Raw genomic sequence first — 15,811 nt, 5'->3', positions numbered from 1 at the left:
GTGGTTTTAATATTGAATTGAAAAATGAATCAACAGAATTGTTTTGCTAAAGTTATTATCCAAATGTTCATGTTACTTAGCGTCTTAAGCACAGCAGCATCTTTCAACTGTGAACTAATTTGTAACCAATCACTACAGCTGATAGTTAACTTTGTAAACTCAGCATTGTGCCCTTGGCAGAGAAATGATTGACTTCCAAATATGAGTTTTATTGGCATTAGATCATGTATGTGAAAAGTCTTTCACTGACTGGGATGGTTGTAAAACAGATTACAGAATGGGACGGTGGTTAATCATTACATGCTTCGTAACACAACATGGTCGTAATTTGGTGGAGTCAGTGTGTGTAAAGGCCAGGAATGTGACACATGAAGACATCTATTACTTAATCAAAGAGGGTGGCTTTATATCATGCACAATAGTCAGCATGATCAGTATTTATTATTAGTTTCATATCAGTATATCTGATTGTTATGCAATAGGCAGTGGTTTGGAGAAGGGCTCATATAAATAACAGTTATAAATCTGGTAAGGCAGAAAAAGATAAATAGGGCTATTTCTTTATTTCTTTAACGTGATAAAAATAGCACCAAACGAAACATGAGATCTCACATTTAAACATGTGACTAAAAAGTGATTTAAAAAAAGGTTGTGAAAGTGAAAGATAAGTTGAGCAAGAAAATAACGATTGAGTTACGTGAATTAAGAATTAACATTTAAAAAGAAACTAATTGAAACCGGACAACTACTCCTTGACTTTTGACTTATAATCATAAAGTAATGAGCTGAATTTTAACATTTTGTTGGCAGTGGGCCACTCCTTCAGAAAATGATGATTAGCTGCTGCTCTAACAACAACTGGAAACCAACAGTGTGTGATACAAATCTGTCTGATAACATTATACAGTCTTTTAATCGGAAACTTGTCTCTGCGTAGTAGTACATGAGCATCTGCTGAAATGTGCTCTATCTGCCTACTATATTTTAAAGACACACCACAGTTTACCGGCTAAGTTAACGCAAATAAAAAAAAAAAAAAAGCGATTTTTAATGTAATGAAACCAAGATAAATCCTATTAAGGGCACTTCACTAATAGAAACATAAATAAAGTACCTGATACAACAGAATGCTATGAGCAATGATGAGAAACTCTCCTTAGAATTAGGTCATTATTTTAACTGGTTAACATCAACTTGACTATTTCGTGGTGGTTCTGTGTTTTCCGTAGTCATCCAGCTGACTCACTGAAGTTCATAGCACGTGGTTTTAATGCCTCATAATGACACAGCCTATGGCGCTGACAAAGCTTTTAACGGTCAGATAACATCAATAAACTTTACGTTAGGTCTCAGACGGGTCGACTGTTGAATACTGAATGACATATCAGGTTCATTGACAATTAAATACGGTTGTGTATGACTTGTGCTTTTGTGGGATCAGGTCTGAATACAAATTGAAATGTCTGTTTGAAAAAAATCAATGCAGCCCTAAGATTCCTCATCCATCATCAGCGTCACACTCACTAAAGTGTGAATGAAGCCTACGTATTTGCACGTACAACAGTTAAACCATATATGTGGAAGAGTTATAATTTCTGGACTTTATTACATTATGAACAAAATTAATCAAGTTACAACTTTTCTGTCTTTGCACAGACAAAAGAAAAAAGCACAGGATCCCTCAACCTTTGCGTTATCTTTCTTGTGAATGGGGGCGTCTGCAAATACGTCATATAAGTAAACAGTATGACATGCGGTTCTAAAATCAACAGCTGAGAGAATTTGTTTGTTTTGAGCTAAGGAAACAAATTTGGCAAATCTGTTGTGTGCTGTGTAACAGTATTTCTAAGGCCAGAAATACAGATGTGGTATTGGGGGAAATGTTATTTCCAAACATATGTAAAAGCTGTCAAACCGTGTCCCGAGGTGTGAATTCCAGACATGTATCTTTAAATGCTCAAAAAAAAGTTAAAACAAATGCTCTTTTATCGTGACTGAAAACTAAGTGCTGAGCTTCGAGAACCAGAAAAACTGAAAACTTCCCTACCCTAGAGCTAGAACCCTACGGTTTGTTGTTTTTCACACCAAACTTCTGCTTCACTCCCTCTGTGCCTCAGAACTGCATGTGAGCATCTGTCAGCATATAATTTTTTATTTTTTTTGCCTTGAGCTCAGACTCACAGATTTTTTACAGGTTAGTTTACATGTTGGAAAACTGTGCAAATCTCTACACACATTCAACTCAGGATACTTTGGCATTCACAAATTAAACCCACATTGGGATTCACAACTCTGAAAATAATATCGGCACAATGGTGTCCCCATACGCACATACAAGTTTAAAAAAAAAAATCCATGTAAATTATTCACAGCTCTCTGCTCTGTGACATACGGGGGTTGCAGGGTTCCTGAGCTCCAACATCGCTAAACGTTTGTAATTAGTGATTTTATTTGGAAAAAGAAATAAATCTACCCATTATGAGCGATTGGACTTGTACCTACGAAAATAAATGATCACTTCTGAGGTAATTTGTTTGTCGTGATTGCCAAACTCCAGATCACAAGGTATTTTTGGCTATGGCATTCAGAGTCCGGACTTTGCTCACATCTGCCACCTTCAGGCCGTACTCGGGCGCTGTGAACGAAGCCCCCATCGTCACGCAGGTGTTTCTGCACATGAAAACATTGTTGGACAGATTGTAACTGTGTATCACTGCAGGTTTCACATCTCCTCCTGTGTCCAAGCTTGACGATTAAATGATTTGCAGGAGTTCAACGAACCTGAACTTCATGGCGGAATCCTTACTGGAGCGGGCGGAGCAGTGAAACTCTTGAGCCCCCGAGCCCTCCAATATTCTCTGCAGGTTCCTTTCTGTGATACCCCCTCCTGTCAATAAATACAAATAATTAAAACTCTATATAATGTTAATGTAAGCAACAAAGAGATGAGAAAGTGAGAACACTAACCTGGCATTATGATAATTCTCCCCTTAGCCTGTCAATTGGAAATTAGGACAGTTACGCCAAGTTCTCCCCAACAAAGGCCTAGCCATTTTCATATGTCTGAATTCAAACATCTATACATAAAAAAAAAAGTTAATACAAACTTGTTCAATGAGCCGTTTAATGAGAGGCAGTCCCTCCAAAGCAGAGCTGTCACAGCCACTCGTCAACACTCGCTGGAACCCTAATGATATCAAAGCCTCCAGAGCTACCGCCGGATCATGAACCATGTCAAAAGCTGCAGAGAGAATAATAAAATGTCATAACAGGAGCTCAGACTCATTAAAATATCATGAAGCCTCTCCACACCTTTTAGGCACTACACTTAGAGGAAAGCCGTAATCAGGCTTTTATTATTCCATTGAGGATCTGTGATCATTTTTTAAGTGTGATTGCTGGCAGTTGCAAAGAACTTCAGACGTTCACAATGGATTTGAGGGAAAAAAAAATTTTACCTCGGTGGAAGGTGACGGGCAAAGGACGAGCAGCAGCTGGTGAGAAAAAAGGAAAAAAAAAAAAAAACAGAAATGAGAACTTGCAAAATGTCAAAGAGAATTGCACAGTTTCAAAGTGAGTGTAAAACATTTGATTCTCTTTCTCTCTTTGAGGCTGTGAGCACAATGGTCAGCTGTTTGTTCAGTGCCACGTGTTTTTATATAAGAAGTCCAAATGTTAGTCACACAATCAGGAGCAATATCAAGGTGTCCATATACAGAAGCCACTCTGGAAGTCTTGCATTAAGCCTTTAGTAAAATGTACTTTACAATAGCATTTATAAGGCTACACATGTTAAGATAATATATAATGTATGCAAAAATCAATTCTCAGTTTATTTTGTGCTGCAGAAGGAGTGTGCTCCTAGGGTGTCACTTTGAAGGAGACAGATGGGACACGAGATGAAACAAGAAAATTTCAATTGCCGGCGCTACAATATTTGTCTTTCTTTCTCTATAGTTTTATCTTTGAAAAACAGTCAACCAAAGTTTGAATTCATTGTGAAACAACGGGAGATGACAAATGCAATGAATCAAATACTGCTACTGAAAATGTGTTCATTATATACTGTTTTGCAAGAATGCATAGAGTAGGTCTTTGGGTACTGTTCCTTTCTTTCATTATGGTTGATTTACATCATTATAGAACAGACTTATGTGCAAACTGCACATGTTCAAAATTAATTAAAAAGATATATTTAACTAAAATGAAATCAACAGATATGTTAGGACAAATCCTTTAAATAAAAACTAGGTTTTTGTCAAGTGAATCTTTGCTAGAGGCTGATCAATCTGCAGAACCATTTTCCAGACCGCTCCTGGTTTCCTGTTGTATGACTAAGTCTGTCTGATTTTGTGCCTAATCAAAATCAGCTTGGATCTTTTGGTGCACTGCTCATGAACATATACCTAAAAAATAAGACAGGAGACTGTTCAGCTGCTCTGCACTAATGAAAAGGTTTTCGTCCACCAGGTAAATTATGCTCCTGTCATCCACAAAACTCACACCCCTCAGTCTATCAGTTGTTTTTCATTTGCTAGTTTCCCCTGTGTGCAATTTATTCTTTCTTTTTCTTTTTTTTTTTTTTTTTTTAAATGTACCCAATTGTTAATTTTGCCCGTCCAACAGCTATTCATATATTTTCTGGTAGATTTTCTTCCCAACTGGCAATTCACTCCTTTGTGCATGAGCTATTGCTGAAATGGTAAACAGCCGCCCAAGAAACGTTTAATAGCCAAGTGTCTCATTAATACTGGAAGCAATTTGGGTGCTGTGTGTCAAAAAGCCCTCCTCCCATATTTCGACAGAAATACAATCCAACTCAAATTAAAGCATAGACTAAGAACGTTCTTGCACAGAGTACAGTTCAGGGAGTCCAAGTGTTTTTTCACCTTTGTGATGGTGAGGTTAAGCTTTTCTGCCACATGCATAATTTTTTTAGAGGTTATAAGATATGTAGTGCATAAATAAAGGACATTTTTACTATGGACATTACATTGGATCCTTTTAAATGTTTCCTTATCATTTTGTGGAACTGTATTTCATGAAGAACATTTTATTTTGAGTCGTTTAGTATCTTGTAAGTCTACACAGATCAGATCGAGTATACAGACCCAGTAACTCCATGCAGAGCTCTGTGTCCACCCGTCCATCCTCTGTCAGGGCTCCCAGCACAAGTCCATCAGCTCCTTGGCTCTTCATTAGCTCTACGTCCTTCCTCATCACCTCCACTTCCTGGTCAGAATACAGGAAGTCGCCCCCGCGGGGTCGTATCATCACATAGACCGGGCTTTTGACATACTGCTTCACGACGTGTAGCAGACCTGCAGTACAACAAATAAGAGTGGGATTATGTGGACGTCTGCTCTGTGTGAGGGCTTCTGCTGGAGATCAACACATGGCTGTGCTCACCCAGACTAGGAGTGAGCCCTCCCTCCAGAAGACTGGAACATAGCTCAAGTCGACCTGCACCTGTCAGGAGAGACAACAACACACACCTATGCATTTGCCTGCAGCCTCTGAGTAATAACACTGCATGCTAGTTTTATATAAACACTTAGCAGACCGGTGTTTAAGTACATTTAGAGTATAGAGTGCTCAGTGTGCACTTAAATGCTGTCAAACTGAGCTTATTTAAGCAAGCAAGGAGTCTTGTTTACCACGCTTTACTGACCTCCTCGTTCAGCATTGACAGCAGACTCCACGGAGTCCACACACACCTCCATTAAAAAGCCATCTGCCATGGTGACAGTCTGAACACAGAGACAGAAAGAGAAAACAAACAGGCTCAAAGAGGAGATCAAACTTGTTAGCAAGTTTCGCGTCCAAACGCATTTAGCTACCTGCTACCACAGGTACCTGTCAAATCCACTTCCTATTGATTCATGGGGGTTTGTCAGTAGATTTGGAGGTGATATAAAATCACTACATGTTCTGTGTTACAAGATGTGACCGCAGGCCGTCGCCAGGGTGGACCGTCGGTTTCCGGGTTGTTGAATTTAAAATACGTGCTAAGGCGAGGGAGGGCGGTTAATGATTGCGCCGCTGTACTGGCAGGCACCGCCCATGCGGGACACGCTAAAACACAAATCAGGCGCTAAATATTCAAAACGCTACCAAAAGTACAGTTTTGGAAATAATAAATAATATGCCGATATTCCTTAATTGTTTCTATTGTTTCTATTTTTATTTAGCAAATAAATATATATATATATTTTTTTTATAAAAGAAAAAAATATATACACTTTCGCGTCAGTTCTTGTGACGTCAGGAGGTTAAAGTTGAACCGTGTGCCGGAGACTTGGAGAAAGCAGCCGAGTGACAGCTTCAAAATAGCCGAGTCCCATCCTTTAGTGCAACACCCCAGGATTACCTTAGACCCGGCGGACACCACGGCATAAAGATGTTGCTCTCCTCGTTGCGGACAACAGTTTTTTGCGGCTGCAGAAGCGCTGGAAAGAGCTACCAACACACCGTTGTGAGTAAAGTTAGCTTTAGCCACTAACTAGCTTCACACGCATGGAAAAGGTCACACACATACACACACATATTATATCATTATGATCATATAATATGTCAGATGCACCATCACGCAGCCCACGCTTGTTCATTTGCTCTGTTTTTATTTCAGTTTTAGGAGATAAAATTAGCGGTGTGGCTGTACTGAGCATCAGTCACGTAAGCACGTAACAGCCAAATTACATCACCGACCTCCTGTTATCCAAGTGTAGCATTAGCTATCAAATTACCACCAAGACACTGGAACATTTATGAAAGAACACGTGTCGCGCAATTATTAATAATCAAGCACTGATTATGGATATTTTATTTATTATTAAATGTCATTAGATTGTATTTATAATTTAACGCGAGTTGTTGCTTTTGTTCACAACATTTTACTGGGACAGTCGATGGAGCTGTGTTTTCTCCAATCTGACTGGGCAAAATATTTGCTGCGAAAGCTAGTTCATTGTCTGCACTGGTCCCAACCAAAATATTTACAAATGTTCAACCCTTCATGTGCACCAGCATTAGTAGGTCATACTTATCATTGTATTAGAATATGATTGGAGAATATGTTAACTTTATCAAAAGTGTTGATAAAGAAACCCCCTGACTTACATCTTCCTTCTGATATTTCTGTGAGTTACCATCTGTAACACACGAAACAGTTTTGAACAGAATGTGTAGTGTTACCACCAGATCTGGCATTTTTTTGTCTTTCACTTATGTCAGATGAATGGTCCAGAGCAAGATTAGCTCTGAACCAGTCTCTATATCGTATTTTTATTTTTGCAAATATGTGTGTTGTCAACAAGGTATATCAAGTCAAAGTACATTAATAAGAGTGTAAATATAAAAATCTGCAGTAACAAACCATTTGTGTTAATGTAACGCATGAGCCTTAGAGAGTCTGTTTGTGTGTGTGAGGGGTTATTTCTATGCGATTGTTCTTGGAGTTTATCAGTATTGCAGTGCAGTTAAACACAATTGTGTTGTCGAGCATTGTTTAAAACTGTTCTCCTTTACCTACAACCTCAGAGGAGTCCACAGCTACGACAGTGGCTCGTCAAGAGAGGTCAGAGCACCATCGTAGCGGAAGCAGGAGCCAACTCCTCTCCTGCAGCAGCGGTCACTGTCCCCAACGCAGCCACAAATCGCATCGTGGGTCGATGGTTGCTCGGTTGCAGTGGGCTGGTGGTCGGGGCCGTCGTTTTGGGTGGTGTCACAAGGTATGAGTGTCTTTGTATGTCATATTCCTCCCCCTTTATGTTGATGTGGTGTGTCAGGATGCTTACCTTATGTATGTATTTGTTCCGATCAGGCTAACAGAATCTGGGCTCTCCATGGTTGACTGGCATCTGGTCAGAGAGATGAAGCCACCTCAGACACAGGAAGAATGGGAAGCTGAGTTTTCCAAGTACCAGCAATTCCCCGAATTCAAAATGTAAGTGCCCTTCTTTTCTGTTATCAAAACACACGCCTTTTCTGTTTTGAGTAGTAGTAACTTTGCTATCACTTTTCATTTAATACAAAAAAAAAAACCTACAACTCAGCTTTTGCAGTTACATAACTGACATGATCCTCTTGTGTGTGTGATGCTTATTCAGTTTAAAGATTATTTACCTGGTCTCGTTATGTTTTCACAGAATGAATCACAACATGACTCTCCCGGAGTTCAAGTTCATCTTCTACATGGAGTGGGGGCATCGTATGTGGGGTAGGCTGGTGGGACTGGCGTACATCCTCCCGACTGTTTACTTCTGGAGGAAAGGGTACTTCACACGCTCGATGAAGGGAAAAGTGCTGGGGCTCTGCGGCTTTGTCTTCTTCCAGGTTAGACTCAGTTCAGTGCATTATTTAATTTGCTTGAGTTCAAGTTGTACAAACGCCACCTGATCCTTGTGTGTGTCCTCAGGGCCTTCTGGGATGGTACATGGTAAAAAGCGGGCTGGAGGAGAAGCCTGAGTCTTATGACGTCCCTCGGGTCAGTCAGTATCGTCTGAGTGCTCACCTTGGCTCGGCCTTGTTGCTCTACTGCGCCAGTCTCTGGACGGGGCTTACTATGCTGCTGCCAGCAGAAAAGGTACAGAGGCAGTTTCTCTTTCTGACTTCATGTAAAGTGTTACAGTTTTAACTTTATTAACAGATGTGACACAGTTCACTACTTCTAAGCCTTATGTTATAAGTTATGATGGCTCTTCTTTTACAGATTGCAGACACCAAGCGTATCATGCAGCTCAGGAGATTTGCCAAGGGTACTGGAGGACTAGTCTTCCTTACTGCTCTTTCAGGTACCGTTTGATCCTCTGTGAATAGAATGCCACTAACAGCTCACGAAATCTGTATTTAGCTTCAAATGTCTTTGGAGACAGAAATCCTTAGCTCAAGTTTTCATATTTCAAGGTAGAGTGGGGTTCCCCAGCTTTTTTTTTGCAAACTGTCTGCATAAATAGTCCACTGACACAATTAATGGGAATTACCACAAGGTAGCACAGGCAGTAGACATTAGACAGTAAGGATTGTGCAATTTTTTTTGATACAGGCGCGTTTGTTGCTGGTTTGGATGCTGGGTTGGTGTATAACTCCTTCCCCAAGATGGGAGAGAGATGGATTCCTGATGATCTTCTCGCCTTCTCTCCCGCCCTCAAGAACTTCTTTGAAAATCCCACAACTGTTCAGTTTGACCACAGAATTTTGGTATGTCCTACTCGTATTTAAATTTAAATGAAAATACTGAAATTTAAATTTGACCATGTTTGTTTGTCTTTTCCTTTTTTAGGCCATCTCTTCCCTGGCTGCAATTACAGGCCTCTATATGTTCTCAAGGAGAATGGTGCTTCCCAGGAGGGCTAAGATTGCCATCAGCCTACTCACCGCAATGGCCTATGGACAGGTGGGCTGCCAGTTAGACACAGGAATGTGTATTCACACTTGTCCAGTACCTGTCAGTGTACACTAACTGAAACTGTAACTCCTTGTGCTCACCAGGTTGCCCTCGGTATCAGCACCCTGTTACTGTACGTTCCCACTCCACTGGCAGCGACTCACCAGTCTGGCTCTGTGGCTCTTCTCTCTCTGGCCATTTGGGTCCTGGCAGAACTTCGCAAAATTCCCAAGTAAATTTCTGGTTCTCTTTGCACAAAATCTCTTGCAGCTGCAGAGCAAGCGTCAGCAGTGTCACGAGGCATTTTTAATTTAAACTTTGAACTTTTCTTTCACTGCCGGAGTGCTGGTCCTATTTCATTGCAAAGTAATCCTCTTGAAGTGACAAGGAATCATTCCACGATACTGTCATTACAAGCAGGAATGTTATGTGTCTTTGGTTTGAAAATTCAGTCAGGAATCAAATGAATAAATAGTGGAAATACAACAAGGTCAAGCTTAGACCTGGTATTAACACAAGTACTGAGTGATCAGATTGCAAGTGGCCAGCTTTAAGTACACATGTTCAGACTTTGTGTTTGACTGCATCTTCACATGCACCTGAGATCTAATCGCAGATCTACATCCAAATAAAATCATTTGGGGCTCGGATGAATATTTTGTCAACAGTTGCTATATTAAAAAATGCATCAGTGCATTTATTTATTTATACAGTTGACAGCTAAAGGGACAAATGATATTAATAGGCTGTCCCTATTAACGAACAAATAACACTATAGTGCCCATTACTTTTTTGTTTTTGTTTTTTTTGTTTGAATGAAAGAGGCAAAACTCGTTTCCACAAAGAAACGTCAGTTGAGTCAGTTGCTCCAACCACCTCTAGATGTGATCTGAGTGATTGGATCTCAAATGTGTCTTTAATTCATCTTGAGCGTGTTCACACCTGTACATTAAGATGGCCACTTGTGATCAGATCACTCAGGATGCAGTTTAATACGGGCTGACTGAATTCTGTTTTGGAAATACACAAAGGCCTGCAGTGATAAGCAAATTTCCAGTTTCTGTCTGGATTTAACGAAGAAGAACCAGGACTTCCAGTGAAGATTATATATTTGGTTTACATTGGAGTGCATATGTGGATTGTAATATTTTGTTACAGTTCTAACGGGAAATGAAAATTAAAATTGTCACCTGTTGCCTCGTATCAGGACACAAACTGTCTGCAATTTGAAGCTCCTGTTGTTGTTTGTATAATTATGTATATTTAAATTATGAACCTTTGACATTATGATGTAAAAATATATTGATTGTTACTTTGTACTTGCTGAAAGGACTCTTATTTTATTAAAGCCACTTAATGTACTTATAATGTCTTCAAAATTCAAGCTCCAGTCCGTTTTGCATAGTAACTGTGATTTTTATTATCTCTGTACAAAATATACACATTTTGAATAATGCAACCGGTTGAGGCTAGTTTACTAGACAGTCAGTACAACGGGTTAGTACGTTCATTGCTCTAGACACAGTACATGCGGGTATAGACAGGTTTTACTCTTGGTTCAGGGGAAAATAACTTGAATATGTTGGAAGGAACAATCAGAGCCCAAACACCTTTTCCCAGAAAGTAGAAAGAAATAAAATTGCAGGGTGGGAAGTGCATATTTTCATCAGGGTGGTAGTGCCCCTTATCCTGTGCTCTGAGAGGTCGGGTGACTGGAAAGGTACTGTGGTCGAGAACATTATTGCTATTCCTTGTTAGTCCTTCTGCACTACACACGATTTGATTGCGGAATTTAAAAAATAAAATAAATACGAAAAGAAATTCATCACCAGAGCCTAATGTGTGGGGTCAAGAAATCAAAAATTATGCTTCTGTCCAGACCGAGTACATCCTTTAATCTCTGATTGCCCCTTGTCCAACTCACTACACAGTATCTCCCCCTCTCTCCACCCACTGGTGGGCTGTATGTCTTAACTTAGAGTCACTGTGTATACCTCTTCATATCTTCTCTTTGGTGTTTTAGAGAGAGGGAGAAAATAGAATTAATGTGGGGGCATGAAGAAAGATGCTCTTAAAACAAAAAATCATGTTTCTCACTGACGATACACACAAACACTCTATGCCTCTTTGAAATTGAATCAGCCTAATTTAAAGCGACAAGGGTTTTCAGATAGATAGATAGATATATATGTTTTTTCTATTTTTTTTAGAAGTGGTAGAACCTGCTACAACCACATGACATTTCCGATTACAAGAAGTTCACAAATACAATCTGCAATCTAAGAAATTCACCTCAAATGTGTATTGATAAGCTAGTACAACGGTGGCATGCCAGTCCCATGTTGAGAGGAACTGGGGTGGCCAAACCAACTAACCAATTATAGTGCAACCACTGCGTTGTACTGCCTAATACCACATCACCGGGAATACTAGAAAATGCACAACAGTCAACAGACGACTACCGCTAGGACTGTAATAGTTTGGAAGGCCGGGAATTATTCTACCAGAATCCCATGAATGGAGGTGGGCATCGTCCCACTGGAATCTTACAGAGGTAAGATAGATGACATCGCTTCCTGTTACACATGCACACGTACGTAGAGGGTGAGGCACCTGTGAATGACTAGGAACAGCAGACAAACGAGCAGACTTTGGAGTATCTCTGTAAATACATAATTGGATATTAGTGACATCATCATGCGATATTGAAATCAGTTCCTCATGGAAAACAACACATTTGAACCTCCATCTGTAGCTCCGCATCGCTCTCTCTCCAGTTTGCCAGTTGCTCCTTCGGGAAGTGTCTTTCCCTCTCTCATCCAGCAGGTGGCCATAGATTCATTTCTATTTTTGTGGCCGGGGCACCTGCTGTCTTAACCGCACCAGGGAGGTGTTGCCTAAACACGCAGCGGCAGGACCTGATTCACAAATCCAAAAGAGTGATCTAAATCATGGTGTAGGGGCAGCTTCCTCCCTCCGAGTTCCACCTGTATAAGCTGTGATAGTTCCTCCATCAGTGATAGCAATAAATAAAAGTGGTGGTGTGCCAGAGGCTGTGAGCACACTCCTTCCTTCACTGTGTCTCTGGGATAAAAACTAAGGTTCTGCATGATGAGGATCAGAGTTGGGGAAACTCCACAGCTGCTTGGAGAAATTACCACTGTGGGTCCAGGAGGAGGGAGAGGGTCTCTCTGCGGCCTCAGGACTCACAGCTCTCAGCAGAGACACAAGCGCAACCTCGCGAGCCTGGAGACGGCCCAACACACACACTCATACTCGCACACATCCACCGACTCTCTCCTCAGTCCTGAAGACACACACACTCCCTTTCCTGGTGCCAGTGTCCTCGTTCCCCGGCATCTTAGATGACGTTGTCAAACAGCTGCATGGACTGCATGATGTTTTCATCCTAGAGAGAGAGACGAGAGGTTTGGATAAGGAGGTGCTGTTATATCTGATTTAACCTGAGTCGCACTGGGGGAAAGTGAGGATTAAAGGTACAGTTTGACTTTTTACAGTGTTTTGCTGTCACATCACTCTTATTTCTGACCATAAAGTATTAAGCTAAGAGCTAAGCTTAGCAAAAAGAGTAGGAAACCACTATACTGGATCTCTTAAAAGAAATATACAAACCAGTGCAAGTAATGCACACTAATTGACAAAAGGTTTCTTGTTTGCTTTATCAATAAGGAAAGAGTATAAAAAATTATAACTTTTGGTTTCAGGAGGTGTTGCTTTAATTTTTTCTTGGAATTCTTCAGACTGTTTCCTCAGACATCTAGTCTTTATGCTACATTAAGCTAAATGTCTTCTGGTTCTATTTAAATGCTTAATGCAGTGAGGATGCAAATGAGCATTTGATTTTTTTTTTTTCAAAATGATGAACTGTTCCTTTAGGGCTTGAACCTCTGCTTTCCCTCTTTTCGGGGGTACCTTTTTGCATGACTCAATGAACTCCTCCACGGTGACCACTCCGTCTTTATTTCGGTCCATTTTCTGAAAGAAGAATGCAGCAGCCAGATATTTACTCGCCGAAGGACAAGTCACCCACTTAACGATGCACAGATCATGATAGGGGTTAAGGGGAAGCAAATACTGTGAAGTCTGACCTGGAAGAAGCTCTCGACGTGTTCTCTCGGGGCGTCGTCCTGCATCGTGGGATATGTGTACTTCCCCATCATGTCGTAGATGGACCTCATGATGTCTAGCATTTCCTTCAAGGTGAGAAACAGTATAGAGTATTATAGGAAGGATCAGTTTCATGGTAACAAGTAACAAAGCTTTCACATCTCCCGAAATACTGGGGCCACTCCATCAAGGAAGCCATTACAGCCAGTAATTCAGAGCAGCCTAGGTCTAGTGTGTGCATGTGTGTGTTACCTCTTTGGTGATGCAGCCGTCTTTATTCAGGTCGTAGAGGTTGAATGCCCAGTTTAGCCGGTCATTTATGGTCCCTCTCAGGATGATGGACAGACCAAATACAAAATCCTGCGATAGAAGAGGAACACTATTATGTAGTGTTTTGGCAATGCTTAAGGCCCGTCACAGCAAATCTTTATAACAGCCTAATCTGTAGGTGTGAAGGGGTAATACATATCTGCACGAATGCAGCTGTGGAGTGCATATTTGCTTTCATCGCTAAAAAATAATAATAATGGAAGAAGAAGGTAACAATAGAGCTCACCTCGAAACTAACCGAGCCGTTCTTGTTAGTGTCGAAGGCTTCAAACAGGAAATGTGCGTACATACTTGAATCTGCAAAGGTAGAGACTCACAGTCACACTCGAAACATGACGCGCGGTCTTTGAACAGCTACGATTAGCAGAGATCTAAATATAGCCCAAATATAAAAATAATTTCACTACAACTGGAGGCGAGTGGTTAACATTTCATCAACCTAAATATCATGAAATGAAAAATTTCTTGCTCGTACTACAGTGCAGCACGTTAGATTATTAATGAGTTAATTATATTAATTTCCTTGTGAAGATGAAAAAAAAGGGCTGTAAATCTTTACGTTATAACGATTGTTATTAGTTTTTAAGCAAATAAGGGTGGTGTGAATTTAAATGTTGGCATAGCTGGACGTCTGCAGGCTAAGTGAACTCACCTCCTTGAGGAAAGAACTGGGAATAAATATTCTTAAAGTTCTCCTCATTCACCACACCACTCGGACATTCCTGGGGTACAAAAGTGAGTTGAGAAGTCTGGTTAGCACATAAGTACATCTACTTTTGCTGATCCCGACAATAATGCAACAGTAACCAATCTGTGTCACTGTCTTCTGTTGGAAGACCTACATTTTTGAAACCCCTGTAGAGAACTTGCAGCTCCTTCTTGGTGAACTTAGTCTGCTCCTGCAGCTTGTCCATGCTTTCAGGGCGATGGCACACGGTGGACAACTCAAAGTCATCTTCCACGCTGTCTGTAAGGGACGAGGACAAGTGCTAGTTACCAATTATCATCACTACACTCACCCAACCGACCCATCTGTGACCTGGTCAAGATGTTTTAGTGAAGTTACGAAAGCTCATCCTGCAGTTTAAGTCTTGCACAGCATGCATTCAATAAAATAAAATCTTTTCCTTTACGACAACTTTCATAATTATCATAATTGTGAGGCTAGTAGATCTTGCAGTTCACACACATCTTTATATCATCTCTATTAGGAGACTTCATACCACAAAGAAAGACATAAAACAGTGTAACATGTATACAGTTCATGAGTTTTTGTAGCCTGAAAACTCAAGCACACTAAAGAATCTGGGGAGAGGACCATACTGAGGAGGTGAGAAGAGGATTGTCATTAACGAGACGTTTTAAAAGTTAAGACTGACAGATAATCCTCATCAATATCTCATTGGTGCTCTAGTTACGACCTGACTTTGATCCGAGTGAGTCTGCTGTCTGTGCCACACACACATATCCGCACATGTTCCATTGCCCAAGGGTCCGACACACGCTTCAGAATACACAAAAATACAAAAACCAGGTCTGACCCGTTAGCTGCAATACCAAAGGGATTTAGAGTTTGTGGATTTCTGCATGTCCACTGAGTGTTTAGGCATGTTCACACGGTGTATAGAGAATGAAGGAGCACTTGCTTTGACTGATAGAGGGGGTAGTCGTAGGCTTGCAGCACGGCAGCAGCTTGAGGAATCGCTGCTTTATGGTTTTTTTGCTTTGGCTGGTGGAAGGATTACCTGCAATCGCCAACCATAGCACAAGGGTTAGAGACACACAAGTGGGATTTACGTCTGTTTTCACACACACATGCCTTCGGAACCAAGTGCACACTACATGCAACGGACAGGTGCAACGACAAACCCACTCATGCGGTGTAGTTAAACTGGTAATTGCCTGCTGACTTGGCTTAGCGAAGGGAGACCGTGAGTGCCACTTCGGAGAGTAGATATTACTGCACAA

General features: G+C 40.8%; 3 protein-coding genes across 8 annotated transcripts in view; 1 reads left to right on the top strand and 2 right to left on the bottom strand.

Moving 5' to 3' along the window:
• Window positions 1–1,576: 1,576 nt before the first annotated feature.
• On the bottom strand, window positions 1,577–5,986 carry cutc (cutC copper transporter homolog (E. coli)). Of its 2 annotated transcripts, none has more exons than XM_047603931.1 (9): window positions 5,857–5,986; window positions 5,672–5,750; window positions 5,410–5,469; window positions 5,112–5,321; window positions 3,459–3,494; window positions 3,108–3,241; window positions 2,968–2,995; window positions 2,782–2,887; window positions 1,577–2,670 (listed from the first exon to the last, which is right to left on the bottom strand). In XM_047603931.1, the coding sequence occupies exons 2-9, from the start codon at window positions 5,739–5,741 to the stop codon at window positions 2,559–2,561; spliced, it is 756 nt and encodes a 251-aa protein (XP_047459887.1). In that variant the 5' UTR covers window positions 5,742–5,750; window positions 5,857–5,986; the 3' UTR covers window positions 1,577–2,558. The 2 variants fall into 2 exon arrangements, with proteins under 2 accessions (XP_047459887.1, XP_047459888.1); XM_047603932.1 differs by having other exon boundaries at window positions 5,841–5,978.
• A 282-nt stretch (window positions 5,987–6,268) lies between these two features.
• Window positions 6,269–10,750, top strand: LOC125018798 (cytochrome c oxidase assembly protein COX15 homolog). The gene is made up of 9 exons (XM_047603145.1): window positions 6,269–6,475; window positions 7,540–7,730; window positions 7,823–7,945; window positions 8,148–8,334; window positions 8,417–8,584; window positions 8,711–8,792; window positions 9,044–9,198; window positions 9,281–9,394; window positions 9,490–10,750. Exons 1-9 carry the CDS (start codon window positions 6,401–6,403, stop codon window positions 9,619–9,621), a joined length of 1,227 nt encoding a protein of 408 aa, XP_047459101.1. The 5' UTR covers window positions 6,269–6,400; the 3' UTR covers window positions 9,622–10,750.
• A 30-nt stretch (window positions 10,751–10,780) lies between these two features.
• The window catches only part of LOC125018799 (Kv channel-interacting protein 2-like), an 81,163-nt gene continuing 76,132 nt past the window's right edge, over window positions 10,781–15,811 (bottom strand). For 4 of the 5 annotated variants that reach the window (XM_047603151.1, XM_047603150.1, XM_047603149.1 and 1 more), the window contains exons 2-8: window positions 14,686–14,810; window positions 14,496–14,565; window positions 14,070–14,140; window positions 13,766–13,873; window positions 13,495–13,599; window positions 13,319–13,381; window positions 10,781–12,794 (exon numbers count right to left, since the gene is read on the bottom strand). In XM_047603151.1, the coding sequence (XP_047459107.1) occupies window positions 12,747–12,794; window positions 13,319–13,381; window positions 13,495–13,599; window positions 13,766–13,873; window positions 14,070–14,140; window positions 14,496–14,565; window positions 14,686–14,810 (590 nt within the window). In that variant the 3' untranslated portion in view covers window positions 10,781–12,746. Of the gene's footprint in view, window positions 12,795–13,318; window positions 13,382–13,494; window positions 13,600–13,765; window positions 13,874–14,069; window positions 14,141–14,495; window positions 14,566–14,685; window positions 14,811–15,489; window positions 15,589–15,811 lie in introns of all 5 variants that reach the window. The other variant, XM_047603147.1, reaches the window with a different exon arrangement.

The sequence above is a fragment of the Mugil cephalus genome, chromosome 13 (genome assembly GCF_022458985.1).
Source record: "Mugil cephalus isolate CIBA_MC_2020 chromosome 13, CIBA_Mcephalus_1.1, whole genome shotgun sequence".
NCBI classification, from domain to species: Eukaryota; Metazoa; Chordata; class Actinopteri; order Mugiliformes; family Mugilidae; genus Mugil; species Mugil cephalus.
This window is presented reverse-complemented; position numbering and strand designations above follow the sequence as displayed.